This window comes from Siphateles boraxobius, unplaced genomic scaffold (genome assembly GCF_051911475.1).
Source record: "Siphateles boraxobius isolate OS27281-9 unplaced genomic scaffold, OSU_SipBor_1 24, whole genome shotgun sequence".
NCBI lineage: Eukaryota > Metazoa > Chordata > Actinopteri > Cypriniformes > Leuciscidae > Siphateles > Siphateles boraxobius.
The window spans coordinates 4,278,094-4,298,861 of NW_027508855.1; the positions used below are offsets into that span (position 1 = coordinate 4,278,094).

General features: G+C 38.3%; 1 protein-coding gene across 2 annotated transcripts in view; it reads left to right on the forward strand.

Moving 5' to 3' along the window:
* The window catches only part of traf2a (Tnf receptor-associated factor 2a), a 47,643-nt gene that overhangs the window by 13,958 nt on the left and 12,917 nt on the right, over positions 1 to 20,768 (forward strand). The window contains exon 11 of one of the 2 annotated variants that reach the window (XM_077240861.1): positions 12,459 to 12,872. The exons of the other annotated variant lie outside the window; for it this stretch is intronic. Coding sequence (XP_077096976.1) covers positions 12,459 to 12,461 — 3 coding nt within the window. The 3' untranslated portion in view covers positions 12,462 to 12,872. Of the gene's footprint in view, positions 1 to 12,458; positions 12,873 to 20,768 lie in introns of those variants that run through there. 2 annotated transcript variants of the gene reach the window in all.

A 20,768-nucleotide genomic window follows, 5' to 3' on the forward strand; every position in this document is an offset into this window, starting at 1 on the left:
GCTTTTCTGTACAAATAAAGGTTGTTTATTGGCATTGATTGTTCCATGATGAACCTTTAACATTCACAGAACCTTTCCATTGCACAAAAGGTTCTTTATAAAAGGATTCTTTAGAATATTAAAAAATGTCATTTACACTATGAAAATAATGGTTATTTGCTGTAAAGCCTTTTTAAACTCCTAAATATTTTCAGACCACTTTGCTAAAAAATTTAAATTATGCCAGAATTTACTAGTTTGGGCGCACAATCAATAGGAGCTCAATTTATGCTGCAAGCAAATGCTACATTATCCCCTTTTCTGGCATAGAAGGGCAATGGCAGAGATCTTCCCACTAGACAATCTTCAGTTAGGCTTTTTGTCCATGACTTTTCCCCTGGGCAAATCTGGAGCTCTGTATCACAGTTAACAGACCCTAATCTGAGGATTAACAAGGGGGTATTCCCTCCATCACACCTTTCTCTCTGTGTGTAGTCAGCAGATAGAAAATGATGATCCTAAAAGGAACAAAGCTGTACAATGCTCAAGGCTTGTCAGTAGAAACATAGAGTAATGATTAATCGCAGTCACTTCATTTGAACGATCCTGATGTTGTTCCCTAAAATCCTAAAATCGTTCTTTCACTCTATTTTCAGTGGTTGGTTGATAATGAACACTGTCTATCTTGCAGATGTTACTGCTTTCTGTTGAGATAACTCACTTAATTTAATATTTAGCGCCATGTTGCTTGTTACTAGCTCTTCAGCACAATGCTAAAATAAGTAATATTTTCCCTTAGTTGTGAATGTGAGTTTGCAGTCTGTATTAAATTTGATGCAGTGAAAGACTGCATCACAACTGCAAAAAATGTCTTTACCTTCAGTTCTCTTAACGCAAAAACAAACATTCTGCACGACCAGTGTTGTCTGATTCACAAACATGAATTTCTTTCATTTGTAAGCACCATAGGCATAAAATTCGTGAAATTAATATTTATTGAAATGGAATCAAAATTGAATCTGTATTGATACTCAGCCTACTTTTCAGTGATTATAAGGTTGGCCATTGTAGCTCAAACTAATGCCAGGCACAAGTATCAGTTTTTTAGTATGATAATTTTGTTTGATTATACCCTCAAAATATTGCTTCATGTCAAACAGCAGTATTTTTGACACCAATTAGGATGCATTTTATATAATTCATTGTGGCTGCATGTAATCATGTGAGGTGTCAGGTGTAGTGTGTCTGTTCTTTCGTCATATTTATTGTGTACAAGACAGATAAACTGCAGTTTAATCATCTGCTGTATTAGAGAGTCCTGTTACATCTTCCAGGCAGAAAGGCTTCCTCTCAGTCCGTTTCCTCTGTAACACACTGATTTCCCATCATCTCAGCAGTCCTGAAGACATCCCCTATGCTGGGGCTCATGTTACCGTTTAGGGATGTACAAAGAACACTTTGACCCACTTGAGAAAACAGACATCAGACATCCTTCTGGAGCCCAAAAAACTGCTGATTTTTCTTAGCAGAAAAAGATTACGCTTGCTGTTCCACAGGCTCCTTTAAGTATTGCACCTGATGCCAATGTCAACCTGCAAATCTATCTGAAGGAACTGCCTTAATGCTTAGAAAAATAAAAGGCAATAAATACTTTCTTGGGTTGTCGAAAATGTACATTGTTTTCCTCCACAGTTAATATTTTTGGTTATTGTTAACTGCAACTATTGAAAAACTTTGTTAATTGAAATAAAGCTGAAATAAAATAAAATATAGATGAAAATGAGAAATGTTGGCAACTATACTGAAACAAGTTTAAGTTGAAGCACTAAAATTACTAACTGGAAAAACAAAACAAAAAACTAAAATTGAAATGAAAACAAACCTATATAGTAATTTAGTAAAAAAAAAACATTTAAAATATAAACTTAAAAAAAGTATTTTTTAAAGTATATAAATAATACAAAAATAACAATTTATTCTAATGACGATATACTGTAAAGAATAGCTCAGCAAAGGGAACCATTGGTTCAACAAAAACCTAATTTGATTGGATACAAGAAGCAGTCAATTTGCTTCTATTGCTGCTTCGTAAATCTTTTTGGCTGCAATTAGGTTATACATCTCAATTAAAAGTGTGCAAAAAAACTTGAAAAATGTCACTGGGACCAGGTTGAGGTGGAGTAAATGACAGAAGTCTAAATCTTATCCCTTTAATGTGGGTGTAAAGCTCTCTTGCATCACAGAGGCAGGGCTCTGAGCGGTAGCGTAGCAGGTTTACGGCTCACAGTGGGGAAAGTTTGAGTGGTCTTTTGGGGAAGGTGACTGGACGGAATAGATCTACCTGCTGAGAGAACAGGCTCAGCACTGAAGGAATCATGCCGAGAGTGTACAGGTTTTCTAAGCCTTTTCCCACATGGAGGTATCCATGCCTTTGATGGCTTTAAAATGTCTCTGACGGCAGCATTTGTATGTTAGATGGAAAATGTGTGTCCTATACTTATTCCATTTCCTGAAATTCATCTACATAGGCATTGGAACTTTGTCAGATACAAATACAGCATTTAAAGCAGCCTAAATATGAAGAATATGTTATTACATGTGAGGTTATGTGAGTAATTTTATTAATTCATAATATCATAATTCTTTAAAGCACTCAAGAAAAAGTGAATTGTTTGTAGTCAATTCATACATGTGAAATAAGAGCTGTTGCAGTTTGTTGGTTTTGTGTCAGCATCTTAAATCTGTAGGAGGCTGTGTTCAGGGAAAAATTCTCTACTAAACCCTGGGAGATCTTTTCATGTGGTGGACCTCCAGATCTCATGCATTCTTCTTGGCTGACTTCACTTCCATGGCTGCTTCCAGTCTGCGGCTCTACCTCGTAGTTCTTCAAAAGATTTGGTAAGGCTTTAAATTAAACTTCCTTCGTCACCCTGCTTGTAATGACCAATGTGTTTGACATGGTGACTGCTCCCCATTAAGCATCATTAATCCTTGGAAATAAAACATATAATTTGCTTTTAAAAAAAAATCAGTGTCTATTGTACCACTATATTATTTATGGTTTTTACAAGAATGAGTATGGATTCTGGAAAGTTTTCCCCTATGCCACATGGAGGAATCTGTGTCTCAGAGTTCTGAAAATTCTAAAGTTCGGTAGTCTTATTAGTAAATAACTTCTGTAGAAATCGATGCCGATCAACTGTCAGTAGGAAAATACATGCGTCTCAGTGTTGTTCTAAGGCATACTGTTGGCTGATTTGGAACACTATATAGGCCGCATCTCAAATAGCATAAACTGACACGCAATTGATCCCAATCTCATCTTTCAAAGATAAAGTAAACTGTTTTCTTTGACTTTGCAAGCTTTCAGATTCATTAGTCGCTACAGGTAAACTAAAAGAATAACACTGTAAAACTATGTGCACTACAAACCAGTATTTAATTACAAAAATAAAAAATGTAAGTAACATTATAAATACCATTTTGCAATATCAAGCAGAATTACAGACAATTTTTGTACAGCTAAAATAACTGGAAGTGGCTGAAACGGGAAGCCTTGCCATTCAAGTTAAAAATGGCCAAGCATTGGAACACAAACATAGGGCAAAATAATACTTATTTCATTAGATTTTTAATATTTATTATTATTTCATTATTAGCTTTAGAATTTGGCCACAATAATCTTGTTGAACAATTGCTCACAAGTTGCTGAACAATTTGGATTTACCTTTTGGACTAGACTTTGCATTGGAATCATGCCTATCTTAAATATTGATTCGGTACGTAGCTCACTTTACTTTGGTAACATGTCTTTTGGGAGCTTTTTAGTTCTGTAGAGATAGCTGTTATTAAAAGCTTTTTAAGAAGAGGAATACTTTAATTGGCAATGCTAGAACTTTCAGTATGTACATTAGTGAATTTCCAAGCCAAAATGAGAATTAAGCTTTTCCTTGTTTCATATCCTGCTTTAAAACTCAAAGTGTCACCTCAGCATTTCTTTAACTCTGCTTGGCCTATAAAAACAGAAGGTCAGAAGTCAAAACTGGCCCCTGTAAGGTACAGACCCCAGCTCTCAAGGTCAGAAAATGGTCCAAAGTTGAGAGCAGTCCAGTTGCTCCCACGAGGCCGAGAGTATCTAATGACTCTTCAGCAGGATGCTGGATTGGTACATGTCACTAAAAAGGGGCCCTGAGGTTGTCTAGGTCATGTGTCTTCTTCCTCTGCTGCATTCTAATTGGACAGGTGGCGACAAGTGGTGTGAATTCACAAGCATGTGAAAGGGCTGGGGGTACAAGCAAGGTCTGATGGGATTGCTCAATGTGCAGTGGGTGGACATTGCAAAAATGTTTCCACTGAGCACTTCAATGATATCAAACATTAACATCAGTATGTTTTCTCTTGTGACCGCATTTCAGCATGCATTTAACTCATCGAATCCACAAATGGTGAAAATTAAATCCAAACAGAGCAGCATTTTCTCTAATTTCTAGGAAACATCTCAAAAGTATGCGGATCACGAAATTAACACTTAAGAGTTTTTAAAGGCCGTGTTTATCAATGTAAATCCCTTCTGTAAATCAATGGTTCCTTGAGCGTGCCGAAGGCTGTCAAACAGTAACATTTAGATAATTTATGGTGTTCATTTCACATGTAGGAGAAAACAGCTCATTTTCTAACGTTTACCCCCATCTGGTAGTGGCTAAATTTACTATAGGCACCAGAAACTCCAGCAAATCAAAAGAAATTCCTTTCAGGAAGGGAGTCATTTGTCATGTTTAAGACTAAAAGCATGGCAAGAAAACTAGCATTCTTATGTGGCAGAAAGGATTGAATTATGAGAGTATCAGAGGCTTATGCATTGCATTCTTTCAGGAGGGGCAGCTCACAGAGCTTATGGAAACTCTCTGTGCTTATGAGTATTGATATTTACACTGGTTGGACAATACTACTGAAACCCTGGCCAATATAGGGTGGGAGGTTTCACTTATATGCGTGGCCTGGTGGCCAAACTTCACTGATATTACATTCCATCAGTAAGAGTAGAGTGTGAAGGTTGAATTAGAGAGCAATAGCATAGCAATGCAGTAAAATATTGCAATCCACACAACATAATCAGAGACATATCAGAGTTCAAAAGATGACAAATTTTTGGTGTTCGTCTTGCTGGGTCATCTGTGACCAGGAACAAGTCTTTGTGTGTATCGATAGCTATGATATCCAGGGTAATGCTGGCATACCTCCACGAAAGTCGAACTACATCCAGTAGGAGTAACTGTAGATGCAAGATGTAGCTGTCTGAAAGGGATGTCCAGGTACTAACCCAGACTTTATCCAGCTGCCCAACTCACTACTGAATTAAATGTGCACCTTGACTCTCCTGTTTCCACAAAAACTGTTTGTCGGGAGCTCCACAAGAGTCAATATTCATGTTCGGGCTGCTATAGCCAAACCTTTGGCCACTCGTGCCAATGCCAAATGACGTTTTCAATGGTGGCAACAGCGAACCTTTGGCTGTGGACAATGTGAAATAGTGGCCATAACAGTAGATAATGTGAAACCATCAGTAATGGTTTGGGGCGCAGTATCATGGCATTCCCTACTGTGCTTGATGGACGAGCCACTGCCAAGGACTACCGAACCATTCTGGAGGACCATGTTCACCTATTGGTTCAAAGAATACCCTGAAGGTGGTGCATTGTATCAGCATGATAATGCACCAATACACACAACAAGACTTGTGACAGAATGGTTTGATGAACATGACAGTGAAGTTAAACATCTTGCTTGGCCTGTACAGCCACTAGATCTAAATATTTTTAAGCCACCTTGGGGTGTTTTAGAGGAGTATGTTAGAGAATGTTTTCCTCCACCAGCATCAGATAGTGACCGGGACACTGTTCTGGAAGAGGAATGCCTCAAAATCCCCTGGCCACTGTGTCGGACTTTTATCTGTTAATCCCAAGATGAATTAATGCTGTATTAGCCGCAAAAGGAGGCCCTGCTACACCATACTTATAAATTACTGTGGTCTAAAACCAAGTGTTTTAGTTTCATTGTCCAACCCTTGTTTATCGAGATGCCTGCCTGCTTAAGGTTGTCAGTGAATTTGAATCCCACAGCAGTCTGTACGTAGGTTTTTGTTGTAGCTCAGAAATGGTAAATTTCAAAATCTTTCAAAAATAATATAGGCATTATATATGTTCACATTTACACAAAGACTATTCCACTACGTAGCTAACTTATTTACAGTATACAATACCTTATTTTAGCCACATTGTTGTGTTCTGGGTGAGTAGTAAGCACGACACCGTATATCTTCAATGACTCGTATTTATTTCCATCTTAACTCCACATGTGTCCGACTGTAACTTTACATGTCTAACCCTCGAACCCCTTCTTTTTCTTCCACCCACTCCTCTATCCTCTTACAACACAGCGTCTCTAAAGGTAGCATTAGGAACTACAGTATGGGACACAACATTTCCCCTCTTTGTAAAAACATTGTTCTTAACCCAACTTGAAGGAAACATGTACTCTGAATAAAGTAGTGTGACAACCTAGACAACTATTCAGTAACAGTCTGTATATTATATTCAATGTATATAAAACAGTGACATATCTGTTACCTAATTCACGACATAATGCATGAACAGTCAGCATAAGCAGTCAGTTGACTTTGGAACATATTAATAACCTTTCTTTACTGTTACTTCAGACACTATTATAAACCAAGACGTGGTTAAATCTCTCGGAACAGATTTTTTTTTTTTTTTTTTTTTTTTTTTAAACCTACACTTGCGCAACTTGGATGTAAACAGTCCTGTTTAGTGTATCTCATAGTCCTTGTGCCAAACAGGCTTACGTCTCATACGCAAGACTTTCACAGCACTATGCGTAGTGTTGTATATTTGCTGCGCTGTGTTACTGGCACAGTCAATCAATTCAGGTGAGTATGCCAGGTGAGCAGCATTCCACTTTTTCCCATCACTGAGCAGAAATGTGTTGGTTCCCACTCTCTCCTGTACTCTTACCGGAGCAGAAAATCTAGGATAACCTTTTGGGGTTGCCCGAGGAAGTCTTATTCTCACTCTCCCTCCCACACCAAAGAGAGGATTGCAAGCACCACATCTGTAATCAGTGTATAGTTTCATTTTGTCCTGTTTCTTTTTCACATTTTCACAGACCGCAGCAAAATCACATTTACCCTCCCCCTGTAAAGGCAGGATGTTAAGCTTGGTTCGCATCATCCTCCCATATAAGAGCTCATATGGTGACACACCCGTAGTAGCGTGAGGGGTTGCACGGTACACCTGGAGCTACTCTGTAACAGCTTTGTTCCATGGTTGTGAGTGTTGAATGGCTGTCTGGATACAACCTTTCAGTGCACGGTGAAATCTTTCAACAGCACCGTTAGATGCAGGATAGTACACAGATGTACGGATGTGTTTAATATCTCGTTCCTTCAAAAACTCAGCGAAGGCAGCTGAGGTGAACTGTGTACCATTGTCCGTAACAATACCCTCTGGGTTGCCATGACGACTAAAAACTGTACTCAGAAATTTTATAACATCCACAGTAGTTGCACTACTAGCAAATGCAAGCTCAGGCCACTTGGAGTGATAGTCTGTGAGTGTTATAGCATATCTGCAAGCAGGGGCGGCGGTTTCAAATGGTCCGACTACATCCAGACCCTGTTTTTTCCACGGACCCTCAGGAAACTGAACTGGCTGCAGAGGTGCTGGATGCGTCACAGCAGATTTGTCATTGGACTGGCAGGGAATCCATATAGCGATGGTTGACTGGACCTGAGAGTCCATCTGCGGCCAACAGTAAAGATCCCGCAACCTCTGTTTTGTGCGGACTTTTCCCTGATGAGACTCGTGTGCCAAGGAAATCAAGGTGTGTCCTTGTTCCTCTGAAAATGAAAGCATCTTTCACTGCAAGCTCATCTCTCACTATGAAGTATGGAATCATGTCCTGACTCACTGCTTTGATGGAGGGTGACCAGCCATGTGTAATTTATTTGCTTTCGCAGCATCTCCAGTTCAGGTCAGTCACTGAAAGATAACATAATGTAGAGGAAATTAATGCAACAATTTCAGGCTCTAAATCAGCAGAGTCATTATCAGATGACGGTATGGGAAGACGAGACAAGCAGTCTGCTGTGTGGTTCTGGGAACCCGGCCTATAGACAACGTCATAATCAAAACATAGCAGACGTGCCGCCCAACGAGCAATCCGCATTCCGGATCCCTCCCCATGCCTTTTGTAGTGAGTAAGGTGGTGAGTGCCTGATGGTCCGTGCGAAGTGTAAAGCGATGGCCCCACACGTACATTTGCCATTTTTCAGTAGCCCACACTGCCAATGCAAGGGCCTCCTTCTCCACTGTAGAATATTTCTTTTCAGCCTCAGTGAGTGTGCGAGAAGCGAAAGCCACTGGTTTTTCTGTTTCGTCTGATTGCACTTGGGGGAACACTGCGCCCAACCCGTAGTCGCTGGCATCCGTTGAAATGACTGAATGAAGTGTGGGGTCATAAATGGTATAGACCTGGACTGGACACAAGCATTTGTTTAATGTTCTCAAAACCGCTTTGAGCAGCAGGCGTCCAAGAAAATTGTCCCTTTTCTTTAGCGCACTCACCCATTGGGGCAACCACTGTCGCAAACCCAGGAAGGAATTTTGAGTACCAGGACATTAATCCTAGAAAGGATTGAAGAGATGCTGCATCAGATGGGGGCGGAGCTTCACGGACCGCATCCAGATGCTCTTGATCAGGTAGGATTCCATTAGCGCTGATTACATGGCCCAGGAACCGCAGTGAAGTCTGTTTGAAATTGCATTTTTTATCATTTAACACCATCCCAGACTCTTTCAATTTCTGCAGTACAGTACTGAGGTTGAAGTCATGGTCCTCAGCCGATTCTCCATACACGATAACATCATCCAAGTAATTTTTGGCACCTGGCACGCCCTCCAGGATGGTTGCCATCATCTTTTGGAAAGCAGAGGGTGCCGACGCCAGGCCATAGGGAACCCTGCAATATCTGAACAGACCGTCATGAGTGATAAAAGCTGTAATATCTCTACAATCCTCATGCAGGGGAAGCTGATAGTATGCATTAGCCAGATCAATAGTAGAAAATACTGTAGCACCCCTAAGGCTGGTAAGCATTTCTTCAATGTGTGGTAATGTGTGGCTTTGTTAGCTTCTCTTAAGTCCGCACACATTCGTATTCCACCTGTTTCTTCCCAGTAACAACGATGGGGGACACCCAGGCTGAAGCATCCACACGTTCGATGACACCTGCTTTTAGCAGACGATCTAATTCAGCTGAAACAGACGCTCTGACTGCAAAAGGTAAGCGTCGCAATTTCTGACGCACAGGTTTTACTGTGTGGTCAATTTTTGTTCTGTGGACAAAGTTCTTTACACATCCTATTTCAGTATCTGTCAGGGTTGTGGTTTTGGTGGCCATGACAGAAGTGCCAACATTATCGCCCTTTATTTGAAGTTGTAGGGCAGAAATCAAGTCCATGCCTAACAAAGCAGTCCCTTTATCCACAACGAAGAATGTGGCAGCTGACGCGTTTGATACACACGCTTGTGCTTGCTGGCATCCGAGTACAGGTATGTATTCCTGTGTAGAAGTCACCAGACGGTTGGCAGGTGTTGATAATTGTGTGGCACTGAAATGATGTTTATAGATGTGAAGAGGCAGTATAGACACAGAAGAACCTGTATCCACAACGAATTGTACTGTGGTGCCAGATGAAGCAGGAGTATTGACAGTCACTTTGCAATGCAGTTTCTTTGGCACTTCAGCAGAGTTCTCTCGATACAGCACTGTGACGTCATGTACTTGTACCTCGCGCACATCACTCGCTGAGGCTGAATGACACACACTAGCAAAATGTCCCTTCTTGTTGCATAATTTACAAAACATCTTTGCAGCTGGACACTGTGCGAGTTAGCTAGGTGTCTGTCTGAGCCGCATCTGAAACATGACTTACGGGTTGAAGAAGCGGGGGCAGCAGTTGGATATGACCAGGGTTTCCAGCTCGCGTTTTGTGACTTGACTTGTACAGCTCGCACTGGAGCATCTCTATCAGCCGTCATTCGCTTTGCGTGCTCAGCCGCGGCTTCTAATTGTGTGGCAGGGTAGGCTCTCCCGGGCAAGCCAGGAAAATTGACGGTGCAGAGACATGCACGGACATGGTTGATCAATAACTTTATACCAAACTTAGTATCCTTGTCGCCAGTTTGTTGTGTTCTGGGTGAGTAGTAAGCACGACACCGTATATCTTCAATGACTTGTATTTATTTCCATCTTAACTCCACATGTGTTCGACCGTAACTTTACATGTCTAACCCTCGAACCCCTTCTTCTTCTTCCACCCACTCTTCTATCCTCTTACAACACAGCGTCTCTAAAGGTAGCATTAGGAACTACAGTATGAGACACAACACACATTTACAATGCAAAAAATGCTTTTCTTACTTAGTATTTTTGTCTTGTTTCCAGTCCAAATATCAAAAAATTCTTAAATCAGGATGCATTTACTAAAGTAGTAAAATGCCATAAGATATTATGTCTTGTTTTCTGGGGAAATCAATCTAAATTAAGTGAGTTGTTCCTTAAAAAAAACTAAATTATCTGCCAATGGGGTAAGAAAAATAATATTGTTTCTGTTTGAATTAAGATTATTTTTCTTACCCCATTATCTATACCCCACAGATAATTTTGAAAGCTCAGTGGAGAAAAAATAAATTCCAAAGTGGTGGACAAGAAATGTTGATTCTAAATATACATGTATGCTGTAATACTATAACGTATAGATAAATAGATCGGTGTAATGAAAAGAATATTTCTTGTGATGTATTTTTATGCTTATTAGAGTATTGTGCTGTTAGCTTAGCAACATGCCTACAATAAAATAGTTACCTGAAAGTTGTCTCTTGCTTATGAGGTTCCATGAAGGTAAAGATGCTTCTTAAAGGTGTGAGTAAAAAGGTGTGAGTTAGTAAAATATCTGAAATTTCGTGCCCAATAAAGGTCCATTGTCAATAGTGTAGCACTGAATGAAGCACAGCTCACACAGAAGCTTTCAAACTGAGCATCTTTCTGCTATAGTCAGTGTGGAAAATATGCACAGAAAAATGTTGATCACGCAAAATTCCTGATAACGAGGATTCCTATTAAAATGATTTGAAAAATTATTGAAAAAATTTGGCTAACAACAGTAAATGTGACCGCATGTTTAGAAGGCAGATGACTATAGGCTGTAGAAAACGAGGTTGTGTACTAGATTCTGAACACATTGTACTTTCCATTTATGCTTTCGCCAGATTCTAACTAATGCAATTTACAAATGGCAGTGGCATTTAGCACTGCCATTTTTCAAATTGGGTTATTCATTTAAAACTATGCATAACACACCTTGTGGCAAAATACAGAGCCTGTTTCAGGGCTTCCCAGCATTGTAAGCATTGAGTATGACTTCATGAAAAGTTTCAAACCAACTGAAACTGACAAGTTTTGGCTTTTTCAGTAGACTTATTTATTGAAGAAAACCTGAAATGTTCTGGGACACCAGGTGCTTGGAATGTATAACTGGAACACGACAGTGAAAAAGCAAGAAATCATTTACTACATTTACATTTACCGAGCAAGAAAATCACTGTATTTAAAAATGTCTGAAGAACACTAGACTATCTTCTTGAATAGAATTTTAATTGATTTGGATGAAAACCACAGCCATTTAGTCTACATGTCCTAATACATGTGATTTCAAAAGTTGCAAGCTATTAAATACATAACTTTCATGGTGAATTAAAGTTTGTTGAAGTTAGTTGTCCTTGAGTCTTCAATTAGCTCTTCAGGCTTGGCTATCAACTCATTCTTCATCTGATTTTCCTTGCGAGATGTCCTCGCACTCAACAAGGAATCCATTCTTCAGCGGTTTTATAACATAGCGGAGGTTTGTGTGGTTAGATGTAGAGGAGGCTCTGTCTCTCAACCCCCTGGATCACTAGGCTTTATTTTCCTTTCAGAAGCATGGCTACTGTGAGACAGGAGGGCCTCTCGAAAAGGCTGTGTTTTTCTTGTCAACGGCTACTGTTTTTGTTCAAGGAGCTTGTGTTCTCGCTGATCGAGCGTTGCTGACGTGGAGAGGCATGGTGCTAAATTAAGAATTTCCCTTCACATCTGCAAAAGCCTGCGAGAAAGGGGAAAAACTGTTTGAAAAAGCAGGAACTCAATATGGCTCTCATTAGGAGGTGTATAAGCAAAGGTTTATTGCACGTCTGCAGTATGTTCATCTTGGCGCAGGCAGTCTCACAGATGTTAGCACTTTGTTGCATATTGGGCACCTATGTTGACTGATGTAGCAGCTTGATCTTCATGTTAAACAATCAAGTAACATGCTTTGTCTTCACAGCTATTTTTTATTGGCTTTTGTCTTTCCTGTACAAGACAGTGAGGAGTAGACGGTAATGCAGAGGGAGAGAGAGAGGAGGAACAGGTCCGGGAAACGGCGCAGGTCGGACCGAAACCTATGCTCCTGTGAGCACGTGCACCACCCACTGTGCCACGGCTCCAACATCTACTGAGGAAATCGAAGGGGACATGATAAACACAACTCAAAAAGTGGGTCATTTGGAAATAAAAAGGATGATTGTTTTAAAGAAAGGTAGAAATTTCAAGAATATAAATACAGAGCACAGCACAGAATACATGACATGTTCCTCCTTTCTCTCTGCTCTCAAGAGGTATACGGACGGAATGGGGACATGGTCTAACAAGGCGAATGGTATGATTGTAGATCACAAATATTTAAAAGCCAGCTGAAAGTACAGGTTTTAGTCTTTAAAATAAGCCCATCATTTTAGATAACATTTTAGCAGTGTTGAGAAAGCTATTTTGAAACAAATAGTTATAATTTATATTTAAATGATTTTAAACTACTCTTTTGAAGAAATAGTGAGCTGCAGTAACAAAGTATTTAACTACTTAAAGGGAAAAATATCTATTTATATATAAATTATGCTTTAAATTGATTAAAAGTGACAGTAAACATACATTGTTGACACTTACATTGTTTACATCAAGTTTTCTATTTCAAATAAATTATTTTCTTTTGAACTGTATTCATCATAGAATCCTGAAAAAAGCTTCATGGTTTCCACAAAAATAAGCAGCACAACATTGTTTTTTAACATTATAATAATTATTTTCAATATTGATAATAAATGTTTCTTGAGCACCAAATCAAAAACATAAAATGATTCCTGTGACATTGAAGACTGTCATGGCTGCTTCAAAAATTCAGCTTTGCCATCTCAAGAATAAATGACTTAAGATATATATATTAAAATATATTAAAACATTTTTAGTTAAAATAATATTTTACAATATTACTGCTTTTACTATATTTTCATTAAAGAAATGCAGCCTTGGTGAGCATAATAAACTTATTTCAAAAACATTGTACTTATCTTTCTCCACAAGGATGGCAATAGCAGAAATCTTTTGATCCTTTTTTGGTCCCCATCATAGACTGTAAAAAAAGATTGACAACGCTCCTTTACTCTCTTCCATTGTAGAAAGGTGAAGCTGCCAATGTCCATATAAATGGCTAAATGTTTTGTATCCTATATGTATGACAATTTCATTGAGGTTTATGGAGAAGATACAACATCTCCTAAATCCAACTGGGAAAAAGATTTGGAGTGTAGTTTTGAACAACATACTTGGTACTTGCTCTAACATTCTCATGTAACCGCAGACAGATTAATTCAAAAAGTCTTCATTTGTTAATTAAAACACATACCTTTCAGTCGACTTAATGTGGCGCTGCGCATGCAGACCGAATGTCGTATGACATCAAAATACAGCGAGAGCGACTGCGAAGCACAGCTTTCGAATCGCTTTCGCGATTCTTGATGTCATACGCCATTCGGTCTGATCAGCATGTTGGCTTTTTTAATTTGCCATGAGATTTACTTGGGCAGCGTGAGACAGAGCCTGATAGCGCCAAATGTATGAGAGTTGGCAACCCTGTATAAAGTGGGTTAAATATCAGGTTGTTGTTCACCAAAACACACCTGGCAAATGAACAGCCAACCACATGTACTTTTAGACTCTTGTGTGCTTTATTAAATGTTAAAGTGAATCATTGTAGCGAATTCATCCGACCGGATGTTTATTCAGTTATCTTCTTTTGTGTTCCACAAAAGTTGGAACGGCATACAGATTTGGGACGAAATGAGGGTGAGGATTTAATTTTTTAGAGAAGTCAGCAGTATTTCTTCTTTCAGTTACATTCTCCCCAAAACTGCTTATTACTTTAAACACCTTCTCTTAATTTTTACAGATTATCTCTACTTATTTATTTTGTTCTTCAAACATAGCCTACAGCGAACGTTACACCTCTTAAAATAACCTTCTACTTTGATCTTGTCATTAACATACTTTTACAGGGTCATGCATCTACACGGGCACCTGGAGCATGCCTGTAGTTTGCGTGGTAGGATGTGTTGTTCTACAAAAATAACAGTTATTTTGTGGTTACACTTCTGTTTGGAGGTCTGAAATAGGTGTTTAATAGATGTGTTTAAACTGTAGCATTGAATTATATAACAGAAGGAGGCTAAGAAAAGAAGAGGACAGCATAAGTGGTCCCTCTGTGGTTCTAGGGAACGAGAGGGAGAAAGAGAGAGATGTTGAGTAGAGGCCTAGACACCTCTACAACATGGTGAACTCATTTTGCCCCTCTGCTGGATGCGGTAATAGTATGGGGAATTCATAGACCCAAAGCTGTGAATGCGCCAGCACTAGATTTTGTTTCAGTTACTATGAGAAGCAAAGGTTCTCATTGAGGACAGCTATAGTCAATTTCCCTCCGTCTTGAAGCCTTGTGGGACTTGTGTGAGGAAACCATTGTTATGTGAAAAATGTGTTTTTCCTCATCCTAAATCTGAAACTTTGGGATGTTGTTATCAATCATCTCAAAAGAAAAATGGAATAAAAAAAAAGTGATACTTTACAATAAGGTATTTGTTAGCATTAGTTAACATAAACTAACAATGAAAAATACTTCTAAAGCATTTATTAATCTTAATGCTAATTGCAACATTCACTAAAGTTATTTACTATAATTTATTTACTAAAATTGTATCTGTTGACCTGAGCTAACATGAACTTACAAAAAACAGTTGTATTTATATTAACAAACGCTAACAAAGATCTATTGCTCATTGTTAGTTAATGCAATAATTAACAATAACTAATGGGACATTATTGTAAAGTGTTACTTAAAAGTTTATATTATAGGACTTTGTAAGTGTTTGAGAAACAAGTGCATAATGAATGAAACGGTGGCCCACAGGCAAAGGAAGTCAGGAGAGACGTTGATGGATGACCAAAGGTCTCAGTGAAACCCTGTAGCATGGCACAATGCTTTGTATAAACATACATAAAGTAGCAGGGGTTCACCTAGACTGTGAAATGTCTGCGAACCTTCTGGCAAGCCACAGGAAGTCGTGACCTCAGAGGGAAAACAAAGATGTACTGTTCGATACATATACGCAAATGGATTTCGTTTAAGACTATTAGTGTTAAAGTTGGTTTACAAGTCACTTTTTTTCTACATCCACTCAGATACGGCATTAAAGAAATATTCCAGATTGGACCACAAAAGGAGAATTTTTAAAAAAAAATTCCTGCTCACGGTCATTAATATAATGGCAATGAATAGCGACCAGCATCAAGCTTTTTAAAAACTCAAAGTATCACAGATCGTCGCTTTGCCGTGCACTGAAGACCATAATGGCCAAGGTCAGGATTTTCTTTACAAAAAAATGCATAAAATTTCATCATATACCCCGAGAACACTTGGAATTTGACTCGTGTGGCATGGGATTATTTAATTTTAGGGTGAACTATCCTTTTAATCTGCATTCAGAATTGCGTTTATAAAATTACATTAAAATATTTAGTTTACATTAGGCCCTTACAATGGAAGTAAATGAGGCCAATTTGTGGAGGATTTAAAAGCAAACCTATGAAGCTTATAATTTGTAAAAAAAAAAAAAAAGTACATTATTTTTATTTGTTAAAGCTTTATTATTACAACTGTAAAGTTGTTCTAGTCATTTGTATGGTTGTTTAGGTATTGTGTTGTCAATGCAATTAAGCTATAAAACTGGATATAACTTTACACAGAAAAGTAAGCTTTTCCTGCAATACACTAACATCATTATACCACAAGTGGTCTGGACTGATCTTAACTTGTATTGAATTTGGAATTTTCTTTTAAAGTTAATGCTAAACAGATCCTTCATTTCGCCTTGTGTCAAAGTAGTTTTAAAACTAAGGCACGTCTGGTTCACTTATTCACAAACCCAAGACTAATGTCTGTAGACATCTTGTTGAACTCTTAATTGGTGCCATGTGGACTGACCTGTGGCAGCAAGTGCCCCTGTTTTAGGTAGGATTGACCCTAAGAGGAAAGATAAACAGTGAGGAAGGTCATAGATCTCCATTTCTGTTTCAATCCCCAATTGTCTTTTGGAATCCAGAGAAAAGTATTTCATCTTCCTTTTCATCTAAAGACCTCTCTTCTACAAGTTAACAGCTTCCCGAGCCAGGTTTAACTGCCAGATCAGTGGGTAAATCTGCTGGCTAAATATTAAAATATGGATAGCCCCTAGAATAAATGGACTGACTGAACTGACTAAATCTAAAGATGTTTGTAATATAACAGGATGTCAACACCATATCACGTAGTTGACGTAGTTGTGTCAGAAAACGTGAGAAATGTAGGTGAACTGCATTATTTTCCATCTGTCTGCAATGCACCCGGATAAAGTTAAGCCTGTGAAATTATTGTCCATTTACCCCTTAACTACTTGAAACTTGATCATTTCCAGATGTCACTATACTGTTCTAGCCCTGAGCTACAGCAACTTGAATGCCAATCACATATTTCAATGCACAGTATTTTTTGTTTGTTATCTAGAAGTAAATTCCTTGAAGAATTAAACGAGGGGATTTGTGACTTTACTCTTGAAAATTATGGATAACAGCTTATTTTCCCTTTTCTATAGAATGACAGTTGTGACAGTATGAGGGACAGAGATGATGTCCTTATAAGGACACAAGCAGAGAAAGATGCATATCAACGTGACCTCATTAGTAATGGCAGGTATTCATATGTAAACCGGTTCTTCCAGCACGCATACATTTTCATATACATTTACTGGATAAAGACAAAAAAAATTACATTATTTGCAAAAAGCCTTTCTAAAACATAGGCGTTTAAGCAATAAATATACAAATTCATTATAATATTGAATTCATGAAATTAAAATGTTGTATTTGATAGTATAGAGTGTTTATAATAATATATTGTAACAAATTATTGTCACTGTACATTTATCTGCCTATAGGCTACACTACCATTCAAAAGTTTGGAGTCAGTAAGATTTTAATGTTTTTGATATACTTTGATATGTATATATATATATATATATATATATATATATATATATATTTTTTTTTTTTTACATCAAATAGCACAAATGTCTGGATGGCAAATCCAATTCTGTCTGAATCAGAAGGAATGTTTTGGTTCAATATTGAGAATCCACTGGAGACATCATTATACTCAGTCTCCAATGAGGATGAGAATCGATTAACTTTCACAGTGCTCGTTCACTACAAAACGAATAATTCCTATACAACATCTACTCGTTTGTTTCTTTCTATCTTTTTTTCTTCAATCACTTCCTTTCTGAAAGCAGTCTATGGCTCCAGGCCTGAGCTTTTAAAAGCTCTCAAATCTGGAGCAGGATCACTCCAGCTGGGTCACATTATTGTTGCGCTTCCCATTTTTCAAAAAGTCCAAAATTTTGTTAGCATTAGATTGGCACATTGGCCATGGGACATGGTCCTCGAGATATAATTCATGGTTATTATAATGCGATAAATAGCTCAATTACCTAGAGTATTTCATATTTGTTCAATCAAATATTTTGGTTAATTAATTATAACACACTTTTAATAATGTCATGTTTTGAATTCAAATTTTGAGAAATCTTTAAATAAAACCATTCACAGAAAATGAAATTCGAAATCAGACTTCCCGTCTCTTTAGTTAATTTCAGTCTCAAGTTTGTCCAACAAATGTGAATAGGGAGCCTTTAAGGAAACCTTAGTGTATGCCCTGAAATAATGAAAAACGGATGCTTAAAATCAGCTGAGCAGTGATGTCATTGGGGAAGCCTGAGGAGGGGAGCCCAGGCGGCTGGAACAGGGCACTATTGTCCTTATGCCACTGTATCGAGACTTTCTCAAGTGTCCAATACTTTCATTTGGATTGTGTTGGTGCTTTTTGGATGAGTCAGTTTTTCTGTGGTACTGGCTTTTACTTTTCCACAGACAGTTACTTTAGAACTTTGTATGGGAGAATGAATGAACAGACTATGAGTAAGGTGCAACAGAAGTCATAAAAAAGAGAGTTATAAGAGAGGAAGAGACAGCTGTGTTTCCTGCAGTTTCTGTTGCTACTGATTGGGACACATTCCAATGTTACTCCGGTCCTGTGATTAGAACAAAAAAGGCAGTTGAGAATAAATCACCTGGCCTTCTGATGCAGTTCAGATGACAAGCCCTCAGTCTGTGCTTCATTCATGTGTATTTTCCCCCCAAGCAATAAAATATATTGTACATAAACTTGAATGTAGAAAGCATTTTGACTTTCTCTTGCCAATCTCATTGCCAGTTATGTAACTGTGCTTGGATACTTAGTTCACTAACACAATGTTCCAGCTCGCTTTCAGGTGCAATAACAGAAAATGTCTCTCCTCATTGGCAACATGGCAATGTACACGAAGGCTCGCTTTACAGGATATAAGGCAATATACTGAATCTCAAAATGAATTCTAAGATGGAAGTAAAACCTTTCCGTCAGAAAAAAATCCATAAATCACTTTTTGTAATTGAGAAAGATAGCAGGAAATGGGCAGTCATCTAGTGTAGTTATTTGGGTGAACTATCCTTGTTCCTAAGGAATGCTGAAGTGGAGACCAGCTCATTCAAGTCAAGATCAAGACCGAGACCATGAGGTCTGAGTCGTTTTAAGACCATATATTCATGGCCTTGGTCTTGTCATTGACTCGAACCTCTTGTGGTACTGGTCTTGACTCCAAATATGCTAGTCTTATCACAACTCTGCCCTTATGCCCTAATCTCACACTGTGCTTCATACTACTTTAAGTATGAATGCCATGGCTGTTACAGCAGAAGGTGGGAAGAACTTCAGGACAGTGACAGAAGCTAATCACATTAGTCAAAATCCAGAAGAGAGAGACAGACAGACAAAAGAAGGTAAATCTGGTTCCAATCATCAGAGTATTATTGACACATATGTAAAAGGATTTGTCAATATACAGTAAGGGTTTTGTTATAGTCATTATAGGTGTGAAATTAATTTACTGGAATATTATTTTTCTTTTCCAGTGAACACTTCTGTTTACTGTTCTTTTTCAATGCAAAAGTGATTATGCAGAGTTCTGTTGAACTGCTGATGGATTGTAAAGACAGATTGTGAATAGATTCTTTTCATGAGATTGGGAATAGATTCTTGTCATGAGATTGGAGACTTTTTCCCCCAGACACTCATGATAATATGCATACTCAATACAATATACGTACTTCTCATTAAGTTTTTGCAATAGGTCTGACATTTTGTTATCAGCATGAATGGATTAGTTGACTTTGATTCGAAAAGACTGATTTGACGCTTCTAGCCCAAACTCTGCCATCCATTATCATGAGTGTGAATGTGTCCATATGCTCTTCTACAACCTGCACTGTATGTGCTCTATGTTTGGCTCTTCTGCACACTGATATCATTAATCTGTCTTCAGCTTTCATTAAAATCAGTGTTCACTCAATCAATAGCATGTTTCATTCACACTGGAGGATAGCTTTAATGATGATCTCAGCTGTGACGGTCCTTAGACACATGACTTGTGTATTGGTTTTGCCCATGAGTCTCCCCATTTGGAAAAACCCTCCAACTCAGAACAAACTATTATAGAGAATCTTTGTTGAGCTGTTAGAGATGTAGGCTGACAGGGAAGAGATGTCACCAATGGACTCGCAGAATGTTGCTGGCAATTACAATGAAACTAGGTCATTCCCCACGGCTAGTTCAATACATAATTACACAGAAACGCCTCGATCCAGCCTCTATTCTTACTGGCTTTGCGGCAGAGTGGAGGAGTCACGCCTGGAGTGAGAACATTTTGGAGAGGCCCAGCTGTGCGTGTGCTCAGGGATGATTTTCACTTGAAGTATCTCTGCCCAATTATGGGCCATTTAGCTTCATTGCATTAACTTTTGGAGTTCCCTTATCTCTGCCAAGGCATGAAGGCCTGGGTTAGGTTTTATTCTAATGAATAAATTATTGTGAGATGCAGACATTTTTTTTGCAGAAATCAAACAGAAGATAAGTGTGGTAAACTGTGCAACATTTTACTTACAATACTAGGCAAGGAAAAATGAAATGGAGGTCCACTATATAAACTATTTATATGTTGTGGACCTCCATTTCATTTTAAAACTAATTATATTTTCAGGGTGTCTGCTATCAACTGAAATAAAAAAGGCCATTTAAATGGGGTAAGTTCTATCATTGGGGAATGATTTACATTTCAAAAAGAATGATCTCATTTGTGCATAAAGTGTGATTCTAGCAAAGTGTGATAGTCATGTCAGGTCA